At 40.4% G+C, this 19,397-nt stretch overlaps 1 protein-coding gene across 37 annotated transcripts in view; it reads left to right on the top strand.

Moving 5' to 3' along the window:
• Positions 1-19,397, top strand: part of SLC9A7 (solute carrier family 9 member A7) — a 150,093-nt gene that overhangs the window by 70,731 nt on the left and 59,965 nt on the right. For all 37 annotated transcript variants that reach the window (XR_013412798.1, XR_013412797.1, XR_013412796.1 and 34 more), the window contains exons 2-5: positions 6,440-6,639; positions 9,239-9,316; positions 16,339-16,415; positions 19,277-19,389. Coding sequence is in view for 6 of the 37 variants with exons in the window: in XM_077988566.1 (XP_077844692.1) it covers positions 6,440-6,639; positions 9,239-9,316; positions 16,339-16,415; positions 19,277-19,389 (468 nt within the window). In the remaining 31 variants the exon portion in view is untranslated. The remainder of the gene's footprint in view (positions 1-6,439; positions 6,640-9,238; positions 9,317-16,338; positions 16,416-19,276; positions 19,390-19,397) is intronic.

Here is a 19,397-nt window from a genome sequence, read left to right as displayed (position 1 = left end):
AAAAAAGAAAAGAAAAGAATAGGTCATAGATTTGGGGAAAATATTTTCAAATTGTATTTTCAATAAGGGACTTCTATCCAGAAAACAAAAGTTTTTTTTTTTTTAACCATTCAATAAGTGAACCTGATTTAAAATATGGCAAAAGATTTAAATGGCAAGACATTTCACCAAAGAAGATATACAATGGCCTATAAGCACATAAAAAGATGTTCAGCATCTTTAGGCATCAGGAAAATGCAAATTAAAACTACAATGAGATACCTCTGAACATTTTCTAAAACAGGTATGATCATAAGACAATAACAAGTGCTGCTGTGCACATAAACAAACTGTAACTTTTTTTTTTTTTTTTTTTTTTTTTGTGGCGGAGTTTCACTCTTGTTGCCCAGGCTGGAGTGCAATGGCACCATCTCAGCTCACCGCAACCTCCACCTCTCAGGTTCAAGCGATTCTCCTGCCTCAGCCTCCCAAGTAGCTGGGATTACAGGCATGCGCCACAACACCCAGCTAATTTTGTATTTTTAGTAGAGACGGGGTTTCCCCATATTGGTCAGGCTAGTCTCAAACTCCTGACCTCAGGTGATCTGCCTGCCTCGGCCTCCCAAAGTGCTGGGATTACAGGCATGAGCCACTGCGCCCAGCCAACAAACTGTAACTCTCATATGTTGCTGGTGAGAATGTAAAACAATACATTTTCCCAGTGTAGTTTAGCAGTTTCTAAAATATTAAACATAGATATATCATATGACACAGCAGTTCCACTCCTAGGTATTTACCCTAGGGAAATGAAAACATGTCCACAGACTTGTATGCAAAAGCTCATAGCAGCGTTATTCACATTAACAGAAAGAGGGAAGCAATTCAAATATTTATTGATTAGTTAATGGACAAACAAAATATGGTACAATGGTACAGTGGAATACTATTTGACAATAAAAAGGGATGAGGTACTGATACATACCTCCAACATAGATGAACCTTGAAAACACACTAAGTGAAAGAAGCCAGACACAAAAGGTTACATATTGTATGACACCATTTATATTAAAAGTCCAGAAAAGGCAAATCGGTAGAGGCAGAAGGTAGATTAGTAGTTGCCTGGGAATTGGAGTAGGAAACAGGAAGTGACTGCAGATGGCAATGTTTCAAAATCAGACTGCAGTGATGATTGTGCAACTCTGTGAATATACTAAAAATCATTGAATAGTACTTTCTAAAATGGGTGAATCTTATGGTTTGTAAATTGTACCTTAATAAAATTGCTTTTTAGTTTCACCACATATTCAAAACAAGGAACAAAAATATTTTGAATGAATTCTCCTTGAAACTAATATATCAATGAATAATGCAGCTGCATAAGTAGCAGAACAAGTAGAACAAGGTATTGAAAGGGCTGTCATATTCATTCTCAAAATCCAAGTCATGTAAATGACCCCCAGACCTGAAAAGTCATTGTCAACTGCTGGAATCCATTGGATTCTCTTTATTAATTGAATTAGAAATAGTTATCGCCATCTTCAAACACTGTGTAACTGGATGCAAAATGAGATGCTTTCTTTTCTTGGAATTTCAGATGAAGCTTTAAAACTCATAACAACCCCTACTGTGCTGTAAAAAAAACTCCACAGTGGTGGCCACACTGATCAGGTGATCATCTACTTTCAGTACCTTATATAAGAGAAAATGAGGTCTCACTAAAGAACAGTGCACCCACGCACCTGTTCTCCTCCTTAACAAAGGCTTATTAACATAGACATTTGAATATTGTAGCTGATGGATGGCTGTCTAGAATTAAACCTCACTGCGTCCACTTGTTCAGCTGTCCTCCCAACAGCCTCAGCCACAAAAGGAAAACTGGCACCAGATCAGTGGGAGCTGGTTTCTTTAATGAACCCTTGGGATTTTTAAACCACATATCACTCTCATGATTATATTCCTTCATCATACTACCAAGTTTTGGATAAGCACATCCATAAACTACATATATGCTAGTACAGTTGTGAAGTGAGTTGTTTTCATACCCACAAGTTGAAACAGTCTCGGATTTTTGCCCCTTTGGAGTTTACCATCTTGTTTTAAGCCACATCAAATATCAAAGGAATTTCATCCATATTTGCTTTCTGTAAAAGTTCAAAACAATTCTTTCATTAGTAATGTACCTATGAAATCAGTGATTGTCTCTTTATCAGCTAACATTTTACGTGCTGTTTTCCCTGGCCCAAACCCACAGTAGGTTATTTCTCTTTGTGATCTAGAACACTAGGCTGTTAATCTGGTCAAATCATTAGTGCCTCTGTTGCTCTCCATCATTTTTTATGAATACTGAACTTTCTGGAGCTTTCAAAAAAAAATCTAATGCATGTTTTAATTCCTTGTAGCTATGACCACTTCACAGTCCCCTGTCAGGATATCTCCGAGATCCAGCAGATGAAAGTATGCTGTTCATGTTTTCTCCAAGTCTTTATCATTTTCTCACCTAATTACCTTCCTGCAGTTCTAATATCCTATTCTTTCTTCAATTGGAAAACGCCAAATATGAACTTAATATCATGCCATGGAATATAGTGGTAATAAATATGAATCTAAAATGTCTGGAGAGGTACCCAAACTCTACCTTGAGTTAGTGGTATACCCTGTGGCTTGGTATATTTTTGGTCAAAACTGTCAGGATGGTGTTAACCTTACATCTCTGCTGTGTTGTTTTGTGTTGCCATATTTTAACCACAAGGGGGCAGCATCACCACCTTCACTGTCTCCCATCTTTAATATGGGTGCATTGGGCCAGGGTAGAGAAGAAAGGTTTTACAACTTTAAAAAACAATATTCGTCATCTGGTGATGATTGTAAATATGATGGTGATGATTACTGGAAGAGAGTTGAAGAGTGTTTCCTGTAATTGAGGAATTTGTCTACAAACATAAATCCCCTCTTTTGTGAGAGTAGTATTCATGGGGACCTTTGCTAGTATGCTTCAGTCTTTCCATTAGCTCTGCTAATAATCAGGTTAGAAAAGTCAAGAAACAATGAGTTACATGAAGCAGGCTCTGATTTTTAGGAGAAAGATAGTCTGTAAATGACTTATTTTGGTTTCCTGATGACATTTAAGTTCAATCATGTTCCAGGTAGCTGCCTCCAGATGCTGCAGATCATCCTGTATTATGATGAGTGTCGAAGGGCTCTAGAGTCATCTTTGTCATGTAAAACTTCATCAGAAAATAACTGTCTAACCAGGGGGTGAAATAAGACTAAAAAGCATCACAGAGTTCATCTAGAGTGGAGGGAGGGCCCCCCACAGAGCTCTGAACAGCTCCACTGCCACCAGTCTCATTACCATGACACCTGCAAAGGAGCCACTGCTGCCACAGCTGGTCCCAGTCACCATCACTGTGTCCGCAGACATGAGCAGTGAGGCTGAGACACTTGGCATGACACCATGGGCAGAGGCAGAGGGAGTGGCAGCCTGCGAACAGGACAAGAAGGTTATCCCAGTGAAAGTTTGGGAACAGTAAGATGGTTCAGTGTAAGAAACATATATGGTTTCACCCACAGGAATGACACTGGGTGAGATGTATTTGTATGCCAGATTGTCATAAAGAAGAATAACCCCCAGGAAGCACCCTGGCAGTACAGGGGATAGAGAAGCTGTGGAGTTCAATGTTGAAGGAGAAAAGGGTACACAGGCAGCAAAGATTGCAGGCCCTGGTGGAGTTCCAGTGCCAGGCAGTATAGATACAGTAGACTGAAGCCATTATAGATGTTATCTGCACCATGGGGGTCTTCCACACGGTCACCAGCACAATTACCAGAACAATGAGAGTGGGGAAAAGAAGGATTGGAGAGTGCCCTTCAACGTCAGGCCTTACAGCACACGGAAGATGCCTCCTCCCTTGGAGAGACCCTATGAGTGTTGACTTGTAGAGACAAGTGATGGAGGGTGCTGACGACCAGGGTGAAGGAGAAGAGATAGGTCAGTGAGACAGATTACGTATTGGGGTTACAGACCACAAGTCTCCAGGGCCCCTCCTCACCTAGAACAGTAATGAAGACCCAAGGCCAGCAGCCATGTCAGTGTAGGCACCTCCTCAACTTCAGTTACCAGCACAGACACCCAGAAAACCCTAAACCACAAGATGGTAAAGAGACTGCCAGCTAGGAAGTCCGTTGCCAAGGCCGAGCAGAGCAGGGCTGAGTAAATGCCAGCTGACCATCTCTAGTGTCATCTGGTTTATCATCCCACAGGAAGAAATGAATATAAATTCCAGCAATAAGACCTGAACAAAAGATTGGCTCTGAAGACCTTAAATGCCTGCTTTTGGCCCATTTACCAGACAGCTAGCACTATCTGAGTTATGGAGTTTTCATTACTTTTCCCTACAGACATCTCTTTTTGGTAATGATAAATATGTTTTTTAAAATATGTTTTTTTAAAAGGTCTGGGGCCAGGCATGGTGACTCACGCCTGTAATCCCAGCACTTTGGGAGGCCGAGGCAGGTGGATCACCAGAGGTCAATAATTCGAGACCAGCCTAGCCAACATGACAAAACCCCATCTCTACTAAAAATACAAAAATTAGCAGGGCATGGTGGCGGGTGCCTGTAGTCCCAGCTACTGGGGAGGCTGAGGCAGGAGAATTGCTTGAACCTGGGAGGCGGAGGTTGCAGCGAGCTGAGATTGCACCACTGCACTCCAGCCTGGATGATGAAGTGAGACTCTCTCAACAATAAATAAATAAAATAAAATAAAAGGTCTGGTTTTTCTTATATGCCTTTAAAGGTTTTCAAATTGTTTCATATCTGGTCAGAATGAGATTATTAAGAAACTCATTTTTTAAGTTGTAAAAAAATCAAGTTATTTTATTACAAGTCAACAAACTGCAATTATCTGTTAATATGGGTCTATAATAATGATAATAATGCAACACAGATGCAGATTTTGGCTTAAAGAACTATGTTTTCCTAGATTTTATATTTTAATTGTTATTCAACAATGTCTTGTGAGTTCTTACATATCTCGGTGATAAGAGACATTATAGAACATTACACATGGAAGACAATAAACATTGTTCTTTCTTTTTCTCATACAACTTTCTCCATTAATGGCAAAATGAGATGAGGAAGCAAATATACCATTCTGTCTTTTAATATTTCCAGCAAAGAACTGAATTTAGAAAGAAGTCTGAAATTTTCCTCCTAAGAGAATTATAGAAAGTGTCTGATAGTCATTTATGGCTGTTTTTGTTTTTGTTTTTGTTTTTAAATCTTTCACTCACTTTTCCTTGGGCACATCTGACTCATGTTCAGGTCCAGGGAGCCACACTCTTTCCTTATTCACAGAACTGAATGCTTATACGTGATCTTGCTGTTTTTATTTTTCCCTAATGGGAAAGCCCTACTAAGAAGGGTATGAGACTTACATACTTGTAGCTGATGATCTTAGCCATCTCATAGCTACAGCCCCAAGAAGCCAGCTCTCCAGCCCCTGAATCCTGACTGCTCAAATGTACACTGCAGTGCTTCACTTCCCAAGGGGTGTAATTACCTTCTCCATGATACCCAGTGCTTCAAATGACCTAAGCAAAAGAATCCCCCTGCCCTTTCTTCTGATGCGTGGCAAAGCAAGTTACATTTATAGCAACTAGAAATTCCAGTGGCCTGGTCCTTGCTGGCACATGGCAGCAGGACTGGCTTGAGGGATGCTGCTGGGTGAAATGAAAGAGCTCAGCAGTTCTGCTCTGTGCTGTCCTGGCCAGAAAAATCTTTGCTGCTTGTCATCCCATCTTCCTCCACTAGAAGCCTGAGAAATGAGGCATGCTCAGGTGTTAAAAGTGGTCACAGGGCTTGCTGGGTGTGGTGGCTCACACCTGTAATCCCAGCACTTTGGGAAGCTGAAGCCAGCAGATCACTTGAGGTTAGGAGTTCAAGACCAGCCTGGCCAACGTAGTGAAACCTCGTCTCTGCTAAAAATACAAAAAGAAACCAAACAAACAAAAATAGCTGGGTGTATTGGCGGATGCCTGTAGTCCCAGCTACTTGGGAGGCTGAGGCAGGAGAATTACTGGAACCTGGGAAGTGGAGGTTGCAATGAGCCGAGATCGTGCCACTGCACTCCAGCCTGGGTGAGAGAGTGAGACTCCACTCAAAGAACAAAAAAAGTGCTCACAGTGTCATAATACCACCGAAGGTCCTCCTGGTGGCCGAACAACTTAAATACCACCACCTTGTCCTCCTGGTGGCTGAACAACTTAAATCAGACCAGAATAGATGGATGCTTAACCCTTTCAATCCTGAAGGCCCATGCAGTTAGTTTCTCCTAAGATACATACCCCATGTTGTTTCTAAGATTATTGCTGCATTTCTTAGTTGAAAATCAACCATGCCATTATTTCTACACTTTCTCTATCCTTCCTCAGGCCTGATGAGTTTTTTTCCACTCTTTCAGGGCTCATTGTTGGGGTGATCCTGAGGTATGGTATCCCTGCTACCAGTGGCCGTGACAAATCACTCAGCTGTACTCAGGAAGACAGGGCCTTCAGTACCTTATTAGTGAATGTCAGCGGAAAGTTCTTCGAATACACTCTGAAAGGAGAAATCAGCCCTGGCAAGATCAACAGCGTAGAGCAGAATGATATGCTACGGAAGGTGAGCTGGGGACACTCAGTCATCATTGTCCTGACATGGTTGTTGATTCCCTGACTCGTCTTGACCTTGTGGAGAGAAATCCTTCCAAACTCCTGGATTACTGGTAACATTCCTGGCTCTCTGTTTTGTTAGGAAGCTTTTTGGTCCATGATGAGGAGAAGGAAGAACCAGATCTTTAACTTGAGCCTTTCAGCTAGTGACCTTTGTGGGTTTGTTAGCATCTGTAGCTGAAATGGGTCACTGATTGTGCAATGGGTTTGTACGTCCCCACTCAGGTCATTTATCCAGCCACCATCTCCTCTTTGCTATGTCTGTTACCCTTCCTGTGGTTTAGGGATAATATTGCTACTTTCTTAAAATAAGGTTGATTTCACCTTTATCTTAATTTATTCAGTATTCACAAGGGTAATTCTTAGTTCTTCACGGTTCTTTTGCTATATCCTACAAATATTTGAGTGCTTACTCTTATTGGTGATTGATGCCAAAGGCTTAATGAATCTTCAGGGGAAGAAGAAGATCTCGTTGTCTTAGAATTAGAGTCCAAGCATTTTCATTTAATGTTGGAGTAGCAACATAGTCCACATGAAAAAGCATTATGCGTCTCCTTGCACGGGTAATTTCCAGGATAAGCAAGAAATCTGTATGAATTGATGTATACTGCATTACCTTATAGACCAGGCTTTATCAGAAGGAAGCCTTCTGTATAGCAGTCTTGGGAGACCCAGGTTGTGAGGAGCCCCTTTTAGTACAGCACAAGGCTAAGGTATGTGAAGGCTGACAGTGAAAGGCAGAGTGTAGCGTGTGCTCCAGAAATTAAATTCTTGTTGTTTTTGGAATCTACTCTAATCCTTAAGGAAAATTATTCTCCACCTGGAGCATTAAACATGACCATCTTTTCTGTGTCCCTAATGGCAGTACTCTTTGCTCTCAACTCTTCATAAGAAAGCATGGGGTTTTCATAAACATTCTGAAATTCAGTGCAACTGAGAAAGAAACCCAATGTAAATACCACACTTAATGGCTGTTTGGAAATGGCAGCTTGAGCCCTTCATATTGGATAAGATAGGGGGAAAAGGGAAATGATACCAACACATTTCCATCTTTCAGTTCATAATAGAAGAGGAAGCTGACTTTTGCTCCCTTATCTTTAGAAACCTGTTTATTTAAATCCCCTCTGTTTAAAACTTTGCTGCACAAAGCAAAGGTGGGAGAACAATCAAGGCCAGGATGATTGTTGCTAGTTGAGGGAAAAGAGACATGTTGATGTAGCTTGATTGATAAGGAGAGGATTGAACTGAGTGTCAGAAAACCCTTATGCTAGTTTGTACATTATTGGGTTTGGTGGCATCCAGCAAGTTTCACTGCCTTTGGGCCCAGTGTCCTCATATTGGGTAGGTACTGTCCAAGGCTCCTTCTTATTCTGACATTCCTTGCTTTGCAGAACGCTCTTCTTTAACAAGAAGAGAGAATAAAGCATCATTTGAAAGAATCTACTTTTATTAGGCTGATTAACACCTCCAGTTTCTAAACAAAAAAGTTAACGTTTAATAACTAGAATGAAGGTTTAAAAATAATTAATTGAAACACAAGCCAAGTAATTGACCAGCATGAACAAATTCTTTAAAAAGGTTAGCATGTTTATAGCATGCTGAATTTTTTTCTGGATATGATAAAACTTTGCTCTCTAAAAGTTTCAGAGTCATTTGATTAATTTCCCTGTATCAAACCTATAAGAAATTTCAGTTCCTTTAAAGTTGCCCAATTTATGCTGATGTTCAGGAAGCCACTAACATTGCTGGTGACTTTGATTTAGGCTACATCAAGTGTCACAGAAGGCTGGTCACTCAAAAGAGACTTAAATTCAGCACAATTTTGTCTATAAAGGATTCTGTGAGAGGATCCAGGAAGTTAATAAAGAATCACGATGGCATCTTTTATTGCAGTTGAGCCTTTATAAAGGTGTGATGAAAATCAATATTTTGTTTTGTTTTGTTTTGTTTGTTTTTTGAGATGGAGTCTCGCTCTGTTGCTCAGGCTGGAGTGCAGTGGCGCGATCTCAGCTCACTGCAACCTCCGCCTCCCGGGTTCAAGCGATTCTCCTGCCTCAGCCTCCCAAGTAGCTGGGATTACAGGCATCTGCCACCATGCCCAGCTAAGTTTTGTATTTTTAGTAGAGATGGAGTTTCACTGTATTAGCCAGGTTGGTCTCGAACTCCTGACCTTGTGATCGGCCCGCCTCGGCCTCCCAAAGTGCTGGGATTATAGGCGTGAGCCACCGCACCTGGCCAAGATGTTTTTATGAAAAACACTAGCCGGAAGCTTTCTGTGAGTTCTCAAAATTGCATGAAACTGTTGTGTCTTATTATGTTTTAAAACAGCACAAGCAAGATCATAAGAGCAAAATGTTATGGGGATAAGAGCATGCCAGTCCATGGGGAGTCATAGCTTCTCCTCTGGGCTAAGTCCATGATTTTTCACATTTATGTTATTTGCTCTAAATATTCAAACTTTAGTCAATGGCTTCAAATATTAAGCAAATATTATAGCATGAATTGGAGTTAAATAAAAAATTGGCTTTTTTTTCTTTTTAAACTTTCAGGTAACATTCGATCCAGAAGTATTTTTCAACATTCTTCTGCCTCCAATTATTTTTCATGCTGGATACAGCTTAAAGAAGGTAAGAGGTTTTTGCCAATATTTCTGAAATCATGTGAATCTCTGTGTTAATTTACCTGCATAATTTTCTAGTTATTTTTCTTCTCCCAGATTGCTTATTACTCTGTTCTTCACCCACTCAGAGACTATAGTTGACTTCTCATCAATGATTCATTTCTGTTTTAAAATCTGGAACTCCCATACATTGCCAGTGGGAATGTAAAATGGTACAGCCACTCTGGAAAACAAGTTGGCAGTTTCTAATAAAACTAAAGTTGAAATTGCCATATGACCCACAGTTTCACTCCTGGGGATTTATCCCAGAGAAATGAAAACCTGTGTTCACATAAAAACCTATACATGATTGTTCATACCAACTTGTAATGGACAAACGCTGGAAACAACCAAAATGTTCTATAATAGGTGAATGGTTAAACAAACAATGGTATATCCATATTGTAGAATACTACTTAACCATAAAACAGAACAACCTATTGATACACCCAGTGACCTTTATGGATCTCAAAGGCATTATGCTGAGTGAAAAAAATCCAATCTTAAAAGGTTATATATTCTATGATTTCATTTATATAGCATTGTAAAAATGACAAAATTAAAGGGTTGGAAAACAAATTAGTGGTTGCCAGTGAATAGGGATGGTGGGGGCATTGGGCTGGGGGTGCTTATAAAAGGGTAGCATGAGGGACATCTTCAGGGTGATGGAACAGTTGTGTATTTTGATTGTGGTGGTAGTCATGCAAATCTACACATTTGATTAAATGACAGGGAACTATGCACACACATAATACATATAATGCCAGTTTCTTGGTTTTGATATTGTACCATAGTTATGTAAGATGTAATCACTGGGGGAAACTGGGCAAAGGGTACATGAAACCTCTCTGTACTTAATCTTTGCAACTTATGTGAGTCTATAATTATTCCAAAATAAAAAGTTTTAAAGAAACTAAGTATCCTTATTACTGAGGGTCATCGTGCTAGACAGCAAGGTTGGGCCAGAGCTTCTAGTTATTTAAAATACAAAATACCAGCCTAGGCAACATAGCAAGACCATGCCTCTACAAAAAGTAAAAAAAATTAGCTGGGCATGGTGGTACATGCCTGTGGTCCTAGTTACTCTTGGAGGAGTCTGAGGTGGGGAGCTTGAGCCTAGGAGTTTGAGGCTGTAGTGAGCCTTGATTATGTCTCTGTACTCCAGTCTGGGCCACAGAGCAAGACCTGGTCTCAAATAAATAAATAAATAAATAAATGAAAACAAATGCCAAATATCTTTACAAATATTTATGGGTGGCTCTCTCCCTCTCCCATTGTGGTAATATTGTCTGAAAATTAAGCCTCCCCAAAGGCAGGTAACAGCTGTGGAACTTGTTTCAGCTCTCTTTCTGAATGAGGACTAAAGGAAACCTTTTCAGTGAGTCTAGAGAAGAGAGATTTTGCCTGACAATAAAACTCAGCAACATCCTTAGGATCTAGAAAATGCCTCCGAAACTGATAAACTCTAGCTAGATCAGTTGAGAAAAAAGGAGGAAAGAAACAAATTACCTGTATTAGGAATATAGGAAGGGACTTTACTACAGACCCTTCAGATATCAAAAGGATAAGGGAATACTATGAACAATTTTTGTGCCAATAAGTTTGACAACATCCTAATGAGATCTTGCCATGAAAAACAACTCAAAAAAAGAAAAATAAATAAATCTGGCAACCCAGGTGAAATGGACAAATTCCTTGAAAGACGTAAATTATCAACCTGAGAAGAGATGGAAAGCTTGAACCGACCTATATTAAAGAAATTGAGTTCATAATGAAAAACCTTTCCAGACACCCATATGGCTTTACTGGTGAATTATATCAAGCATTTATGGAATAAATAATACCAATCTCATACAAATTCTTTCACAAAATAGAAAAGGGAATACTTCCCAATTCATTTTATGAGAGGATGCCGGCCCGTCAGGCTGGGTTTTCTATCAAAGTCACTCTGCACTTTTCAGATGGTTTTTAAACAATTTCCAACCAACATAAATATAGTTTACGGAGCATTTGGTATGTATTAAGAACAGATACTCTTTATTTCTGTTTTTACATCCATTCTTTCTAATCTTCACAGAAACTCTGTAAGAAGGTGATGGTGATTGAAGATTAGTTCACACTGCTTCTCCCCCAGGTTTCTGACTCATTGATAAACAGACACAAAGAGTTAACTTGTGATTAAATGATTCATTTATGATCCAAAGTCCCTGGTAGATGCATGTTGGAGTATGTCACTTAACCTTTAGTAATGGGGCTTCTTACACCCTACCTCATGAATTGAGGACAGGTACCCTTTAGCCAGGTCGGTCACAGTTACACTTAAGGAGGCTGAAATGGAGAGATCCTAGAAATTGCTGGGCCTGCCAAAAGCTGCCTCTTTTGCTCACAGCATGGAGGCTAAAGGAGCAAGAACAATTCCCCACCTTGCACAACAAGGTCAAGATTACAAGTCAGGGTCAAACTTCCTCTTCCAGAGATCAAGTGACCCCTTCTTACTGCATAACCTTCAGGGCAGGAGGGGAAGAAGGAGAGAAATGGAACATAAGTTCCATCTCCATAATAGGTGCTTGAGGAACAGAGGCTGTGTGTTTCTGCACACCAGCCCAGTGCATTTGTATACTCACATGTAGAGTGTCCTGCGTTTTACTGATGATGAATCTCAACTCAGAATGATTAATGATGCATATGAGGTTACATAGATAGTGCGGGACTGAGTCAAGGTGACTCAGTCTGTCTGATTCCAGAGCCCAGAGTTGTTCTTTTGTGCCTTATTGCCTCTAGATTTAGGTTTTCCGTACAAAAAAAGACCATATCGTTTACCTGACTACTCTGGGTTGCCAGGGTCATCCGAATTTGTATGTCATTTACTGACATGTAATAGATGGGAGATGGTTATTATGGGTATAAATTACGTTATTTTTTACATAAGTGGAGAATTTGGGAACTCTTCTTCAGATCAAATGGGTGATGAGTAATTTGATATTTTACATAACTAATCTTAATGTATAATCAGTCATAGTTGTTTTAAAATGAAACCAAATCATGGGTTGTGAAAGCCACTCTGATGGTTGAAAGACATTTTAGTTTTTGCAGAACCTTCCCTTTATCAGCACCATTTTCTCAACAGACAAACAACTCACAGGCTTTGCCAGTTCCCAATCAATTTGTTTTTGAAATACTAGCCTGAGTGGGAAAAAAACCCCACTAATTGGTTTTTCTCTGCTCTCACACTATGGTAACCAACACAGAAGACTTCTGTGATTAAATGTGGGAGGGATTTCTCCCTACCAGCAAACAGGCAATCAATTCTGCAGCAGACACCAGCTGGGTGTCCTTCAGTTCACTTCTGACACTATCTACCTGGAGATACTGCCAGATCCCACGGAAGGCTGAGTCCCACAATACTGCCCCCCGCCCCATCTCAGACACCTGTCACAAGTCTGGGACTTCTGACTGCCTGGCTTCAAGTTGGGGTTCCCATGACCCCCTCTTTCATTACATTGCTATAGTGGCTCACAGAACTCAGGGAAACACTCATATTTACCGGTTTATTATAAAAGATATTACAAAGGATACAGATGAAGAGATGCATAAGGCAAGGTGTGGAGAAAGGGGCATGGAGCTTCCATGCGCTCCCGGGGCACCACCATCCAGGAACCTCCATGTATTCAGCTATTTGGAAGCTCTCGGAACCCCATCCTCTTGAACTTTTTGTGGAGGTTTCATTGCATAGCCATGATTGACAACCGTGTAGAAAAGTGATTGAACAAAAGGGGTGTGATCTAATGCTGACAGACTGAGTGGGGAAACCCAGCAAGGCCTATGTGTTCAGATTCTTCTTGGCCTTTCTGTGTGGCATACCTTCCTCCCCAGTATGGGGCAGGATCCCTTCTGAAATGAGGGTCTTATGACCTACTTCAAAAAGGCAGGAGAAAATTAGAGTATATTTTTAGTTTCTATGGCCTGCCTTGGGGCAGAAAAGGAGCAGCTGAAAGGAGGACAAGAGAAGGTCAGAGAGATTCTATTTTTTTTGCTACCTGCTTCTGAGGCCTAAAGTGCCCAACATTACAACAAAAGACTGTAACAAGAGCTGTGGGAGCTTATGAGCCAGGAACTGTAGATGAAAACCAATACATACACATCATAATATCACAGCTAGTCTTTCAGGTTATCAACTATTAGTTTAGTCTCTTTCCTTTTTAAATTGCCCCTATAAAGGCACCTAAATAGTTGGTCCTTAATATGGTTACCATCTCTGATGAAACCTGTTGTCAGTGAAATGTGTAATAAATATTTCACCAATTAATGGATGGTATATACACAGATAACATTCAGACCCTCTGACCTATGCACATCATATAGCTATCATGCAGACCTGGGCCTTCTGACTTGAAAAAAGTTCTCATTGGAATTAGCTTTGATTTTGTGCTACCACTCATGGTTTGCTTAGAGGGCCTTGGCAGGGAAATAATTCACCCATAGGAGCCATTATTAGTGGACTCCCCCACCAAACACACACACACACTCTCTTTCTCTCTCTGTCTCTCTTTCTCTCTCTCTCTCTCCTTCTGTCTCTCTCTCTCCCTCACTCTCACACACATATACAATAACATGTTAAAACTTGCCAGTGAGGAATGGGAGGGGATGGGATTTCCCAAGGAGTAGCAGTGTAAGGCTTAGAATGGTACAGCTAGAAATTGGGATGTCAGGTATATTTTCACCAAAGCAAAACTTCTCATCCTGGGCTGTCTTGGGCTTATATTTTTGAAGACTTTGCCAGGGCATGCCATCATCTCCTTTTGTCTCTTCTTGTCATTTTATAATTGAGGAGGAAAAGTAAGGGAGATTCTGAACTAATCATGGCTGTATTGTAACCAAATAACGGTAGGATGAAAGATCTAGGATTTTACTGGATACCTCCTGTCCTTTCTTTCCCAAAGAGAAGTGGGAATCGAAGAACTGGGTAGCAGGGCAGCTTGCACAGTGAGAGCACGATGCTTTGGGGTCAGGAGACCACCTTTCCAGTCTGGGCCTTGGTTTGGCGGACATGTGACTTGAAGCAGCTTACATCATGCCTTTGAACCTTGGGTTCTCTCATATAAGATGGGTCCAAATAATACCTTCCAGATAGATCATTGTGAGAATTGGATGGGCTAATATATGTGAAAACACTTTGTGAACTATGAAGTATACATTTAAGTACTAGACATAATACACAAATAGTATAGCTTTTCAAAATACAGTTAAGTTTCAGCTCGCATCAGCAGATATGAACGGGAGATGGGTAATTGTGTGTGTGTGATTTTAGAATATATTGTGAAAGTATTTTTGGCTACAGATTTACATTCCTAATTTTTTGCTTTGGCTAATGTCATGAATATGAATTTATCTAATTTATATTCAGAGTTACCATGGGAATATCTACCCAAAGGAAAGCTGAGTGGCAAGGAAAAGCACATCTGGGATTGGAATTTGTTCTTGGATACCTCACAAGTGTCATTCATCTGGTGCCTTGTTCTTGGTGCACTCCTAGCCCTCCCTGATTAAAGCCCTTTCTGGAGCTTTTAAAGAGAAGCAGACTCACAACTGTTGATTTTTTTGAAATATATATTTTTCAAAACATTGATGTATAAATGCGTTTGATTAAAAACAAAAAGGCAGTTATTTAAGAGGCAAACATAATGTGTCCATCTTATGTACAGGCAGCACCCTCATTCGGTGCCTGTCAGCATGGCAAGCCCTTGAAGGATTCTCTCCTGAGCAGGTGGCTTAGGGGCAGCAGGCATTCCTTAACACCTTCTTTACTGACTCAGATAGGGGCAAGCACTGGGAAGGCCCTGTGTCTGGGATGCAGACCAGAGGACACCTGCAGCCCTCTGTCTGGTCATGCTTCGTGGTGGCTGCCTGATCTCGTCTGGGTTCTTCTTCCTGCACCCTGTCTTTTTCTGATGTTGCTCAGCTGACATGCTGGGGCTCTCCTGCCTTTAAAAAAAAATCTAGGTAAAGTGTTCCTGGCCTTTGTTTGATCAGGGTGTTGGGAGATTTTGTCTGTTTGTGTTAAATAGTTCTGATTGTCAAATGAGAATGGCTTATGCCTTGATGAGGCAGAACTGTGTCTTAGGATCCCAGGAACAGGCAGAATTTCCTCCGTTGGAATATCCCACAGGCCTAATGACTTGTAAGAAGTAAATCCTTCAAAGACAACATGGTAAAACAAGTAAATCCGTGTGTGTGTGTGTGTGTGTGTGTGTGTGTGTGTGTTTACATTTTTAAGGTAACCAATGAATGTGCAGAAGCATTGAAAGGATTGCAGTTTTGCCACCTCTTTCTGAATAATTTCTAGATGTGATATTGATGTGTGTTTCTTTTTGTATAAACTTGGCCATCTTAAATGGAACTATTTGTTTCTCATTTCTCCACATCCATCTCTATTGTCACTCTTTCCCAGGCTTCAGACATTAATCTAGATGAATATAAGGAGACGCTTCAGGTTCCATGAGCAGATATTTAGGACTCTGTTTTCTGATATCAAATTAAGCAGAAAGCTCATGACATAGCACTTTCACACTTTGTTTTAAACTTCTATCTGTGATGATCTTCTGAGGTACCACCAGAACTGGAAGTGATGTGCTGAATCACTGAGTAAAATGGTTTGGGTTAAATCTATAAAAATGATTGGTCTACTCACACACACACGTGCACAACATATACACACACGTACTGTAATTTAATGTAATCATCCAGAGCAGTTTTGTCTGAAAATATACTAAGTCCTTGCTTACTTGCTCACTACCTGGCTGTATAGAAGATAACTTAAAACCATGATGTCTAAGGTTAAATAGCACCATATAGGAGTAACTTCAGTTGTTACTTGATGTAATGGAAACAGTAGGTAGAGTTCCACTTTTTAGAGACTTTTAATGTGTTTCTTAAGCTCATTGTTGAAAATCACAATGTGATTCCTGAGTTTTGTTTGTTTGTTTTATTCAGAGACACTTTTTCAGAAATCTTGGGTCTATACTGGCCTATGCCTTCTTGGGGACTGCTGTTTCATGCTTCATTATTGGGTAAGTGAACCTTTGTATTATAACCAAATTAACACACATTCCATAGGGATGAGATCCATTTGGGTCCACAGAGTCCAGTATTTTGATATTTTTGATGGCAGTCAGGATCGAGATTTACACTGTTCAGTATGGTAGCTATTAGCCACGTGTGGCTATTTAAATTAAGATCAATTTACATGAAATAAAATTATACCCAACACCCAGATCTTGGTTTCTATTATCATTCTTTGATAAAAAGAGCCAGAGCCCCTTGCAGAAATGGCTAATTCTAGGGCTGGGGCAGGAAATATACAAGATGAAAAGGGAGTATCTTATAATGCCAGAAAGTAAGGAAGTGCTCAGAAAACAGACAGGCAAAAGAATGTGGGGGATGTCAAAGGGACACAAGAGCCAACCGAAAGCCCCTGTAATGGTCAAAGCCCCCCCAGCCAATGGCTGAAGAACAACAAAACAAATAACATTGTATTAGATCATCCCCAAGAGCATAAAGTAAATATCCCTGAGTCCGTATGGATATAAATAAGCGATTGGATGAATAAATAAATGGGGGAGAAGAGACAAATCTCCTGTGCGAAGAATTCCAAATACTTCATGTAGATACATCCCCCTCAAGGAGGTAGAGCTCAGTCCCCTCCCACTCCCTCTTTGAGTGTGGGCTGTGCATAGTGACTTCTTTCTGAAGAGTACAGTACAGAAAGCAGGAAAAAAGAGTAGCTTTACAGTGGAGAAGCCTGACAAATACTACTTCAACCAAGTGATCAAGGTCAACATCAGCAGTGGTAAGTCACGTTGATAGTATGTACCTTGATATTTGTGATGAGAAGGATACTCTACCTCTCTGGTCGTTCGCTTAAAATCACATTACCTCAGTATAACCATGAGAAAAAAAATCAGACAAATCCTAGTCAAAGGATATATCTACAAAATATCTGACCAGTACTTTAAATCTGCCAAGGTCATCAAAAATGAGCAAAGTCTGGCTGGGCGCGGTGGCTCACGCCTGTAATCCCAGCACTTTGGGAGGCTGAGGCAGGTGGATCACAAGGTCAGGAGATCGAGACCATCCTGGCTAACACGGTGAAACCCTGTCTCTACTAAAAATAAAAAATAAAAAAAAATTAGCTGGGCGTGGTGGCGGGCACCTGTAGTCCCAGCTACTCAGGAGGCTGAGGCAGGAGAATGGCGTGAACCTGGGAGGTGGAGCTTGCAGTGAGCTGAGATCACGCCACTGCCCTCCAGCCTGGGTGACAGAGTGAGACTCCATCTCAAAAAAAAAAAAAAAGAAAAAAGAAAAAAAGAAAAAAAAAAAAGCGAAGTCTAAGAAACTGCTGTCACAGCCATGAGGAGACTAAAGGGATTGGATGACTAAATGTCATGTGGTATCCCGGATAAGATCCTGGAACAGAAAAAGGACATTAGGTTAAAAACTAAGAAAATCTGAATAAAGTTAGGATTTTTATGAATTTTTTAACAATTGGCTGGAGATAATAGCAGGGGTCTTTTGTGCCATCAAAAAAGGAGGGGCTTGGACTTATCCTTTAAGAGATACACATTATTGAAGAATGACACATTACATAACTGACATTAGTGACGACAGGAAGCAAAATGGGGAAAAGGCTACCAGAGAAGTCTATTGTGTAGGTCACAGACTGGTGGAAGGAAATGGAGAGGAAGGTCTTGTTCCAGGAATGTTTAAAGGGTACATGAAAGAAGCCTTTGATAAGCAACAAAGGGCAAATCAAATCTGTAACATACAATTGCTGTGAAATGAAATTGAACTGGTTAAGTGTCTAGAACAGTGTCTGGCACACAATAGGGAAGCATTAAGTTATAGCTGTTTCTTCTCGAAAGGATTCCATTCTGCGAATAGTTCTTTTACTCCTAGCTTAGCTAGTCCACCCTTCTAAGCATTTGAGACACAAAGGTGGGCAGTGGCATCAAGAATCTCATTATTAGAGCATTGGCTGTAGGGTATAATGAGTCAAGTCCATGGTTATTTTTACTTGTCTAACCCCTGCAGCTGCTGCTATCACTGCTGCTGCCACCACACACACACGCACACGCACACACACATACACGTGCATGCACACATACCCTTGTAACACGTACTAGACCTTTTCACACTCCTCACTCCTCCCAATTTGCAAGCTGTCTTGTAGGAAATGTTCTTCCTCCAAGCTGAAAAATTTAACTTGGTAGTCCCTCTTAGCCCATGTCACAGTCTACATAGCATAAGGAGGGCTATTGCTGGCGCACCTGACCCATGCAAAGAGTGAAAGTCCAGATATCTTCATGGGTATATGGATGTTCTAATAGGATATTTAAAGATATTTGCCTCTTTTTCCTTTCTTTGAAATAATTTTTGGCAGAGAAGGCAGTAGTAGGTCAATCCCTTGGATCTTTGTGACCAACCCATTTTTTTCTCTCTGTTTTCATCCAGTCTACTGATTTCTCTGACTTTAAATGTATTATCTTAGAATCTTGTGAGTTTTGTAGCAACTTATTGCTACAAAAACATTATGCCAGGTTCTGTCTCTTCCTTTCCTCTGTATTACCCAGTTGTTTCAAATGCTTTAGCTTTGTTGCTAATTGAAGACTGTACTTCATGGTTGCTTTAGTTGTTAGAGTACAACTTTTAAAAATGAAATGTTCAGATATTTCAGCAAGATGACATTAACTCGCAAACTCTTACTTGATGCCAAAGTCCTATTTGCCAATGTCTCTAATAAGTGTCCAACCATGGCAGCTGCCTGTTAATTTTCATAAATCTCTAAGAACAGCATTCTAGTACTATTCTGCTTGCATGTTTGCTAAGTTACTTATTTGTTTCTCCTGACATAGTTTACCTTACCTTCTTACAGAAATCTCATGTATGGTGTGGTGAAGCTCATGAAGATTATGGGACAGCTCTCTGATAAATTTTACTACACAGATTGTCTCTTTTTTGGAGCAATCATCTCTGCCACTGACCCAGGTATTTGG

Source organism: Macaca mulatta, chromosome X (genome assembly GCF_049350105.2).
Source record: "Macaca mulatta isolate MMU2019108-1 chromosome X, T2T-MMU8v2.0, whole genome shotgun sequence".
Taxonomy (NCBI): Eukaryota; Metazoa; Chordata; class Mammalia; order Primates; family Cercopithecidae; genus Macaca; species Macaca mulatta.
The sequence above is the reverse complement of the archived record's forward strand: the minus strand, read 5'-3'. Positions and strand labels throughout refer to the sequence as shown.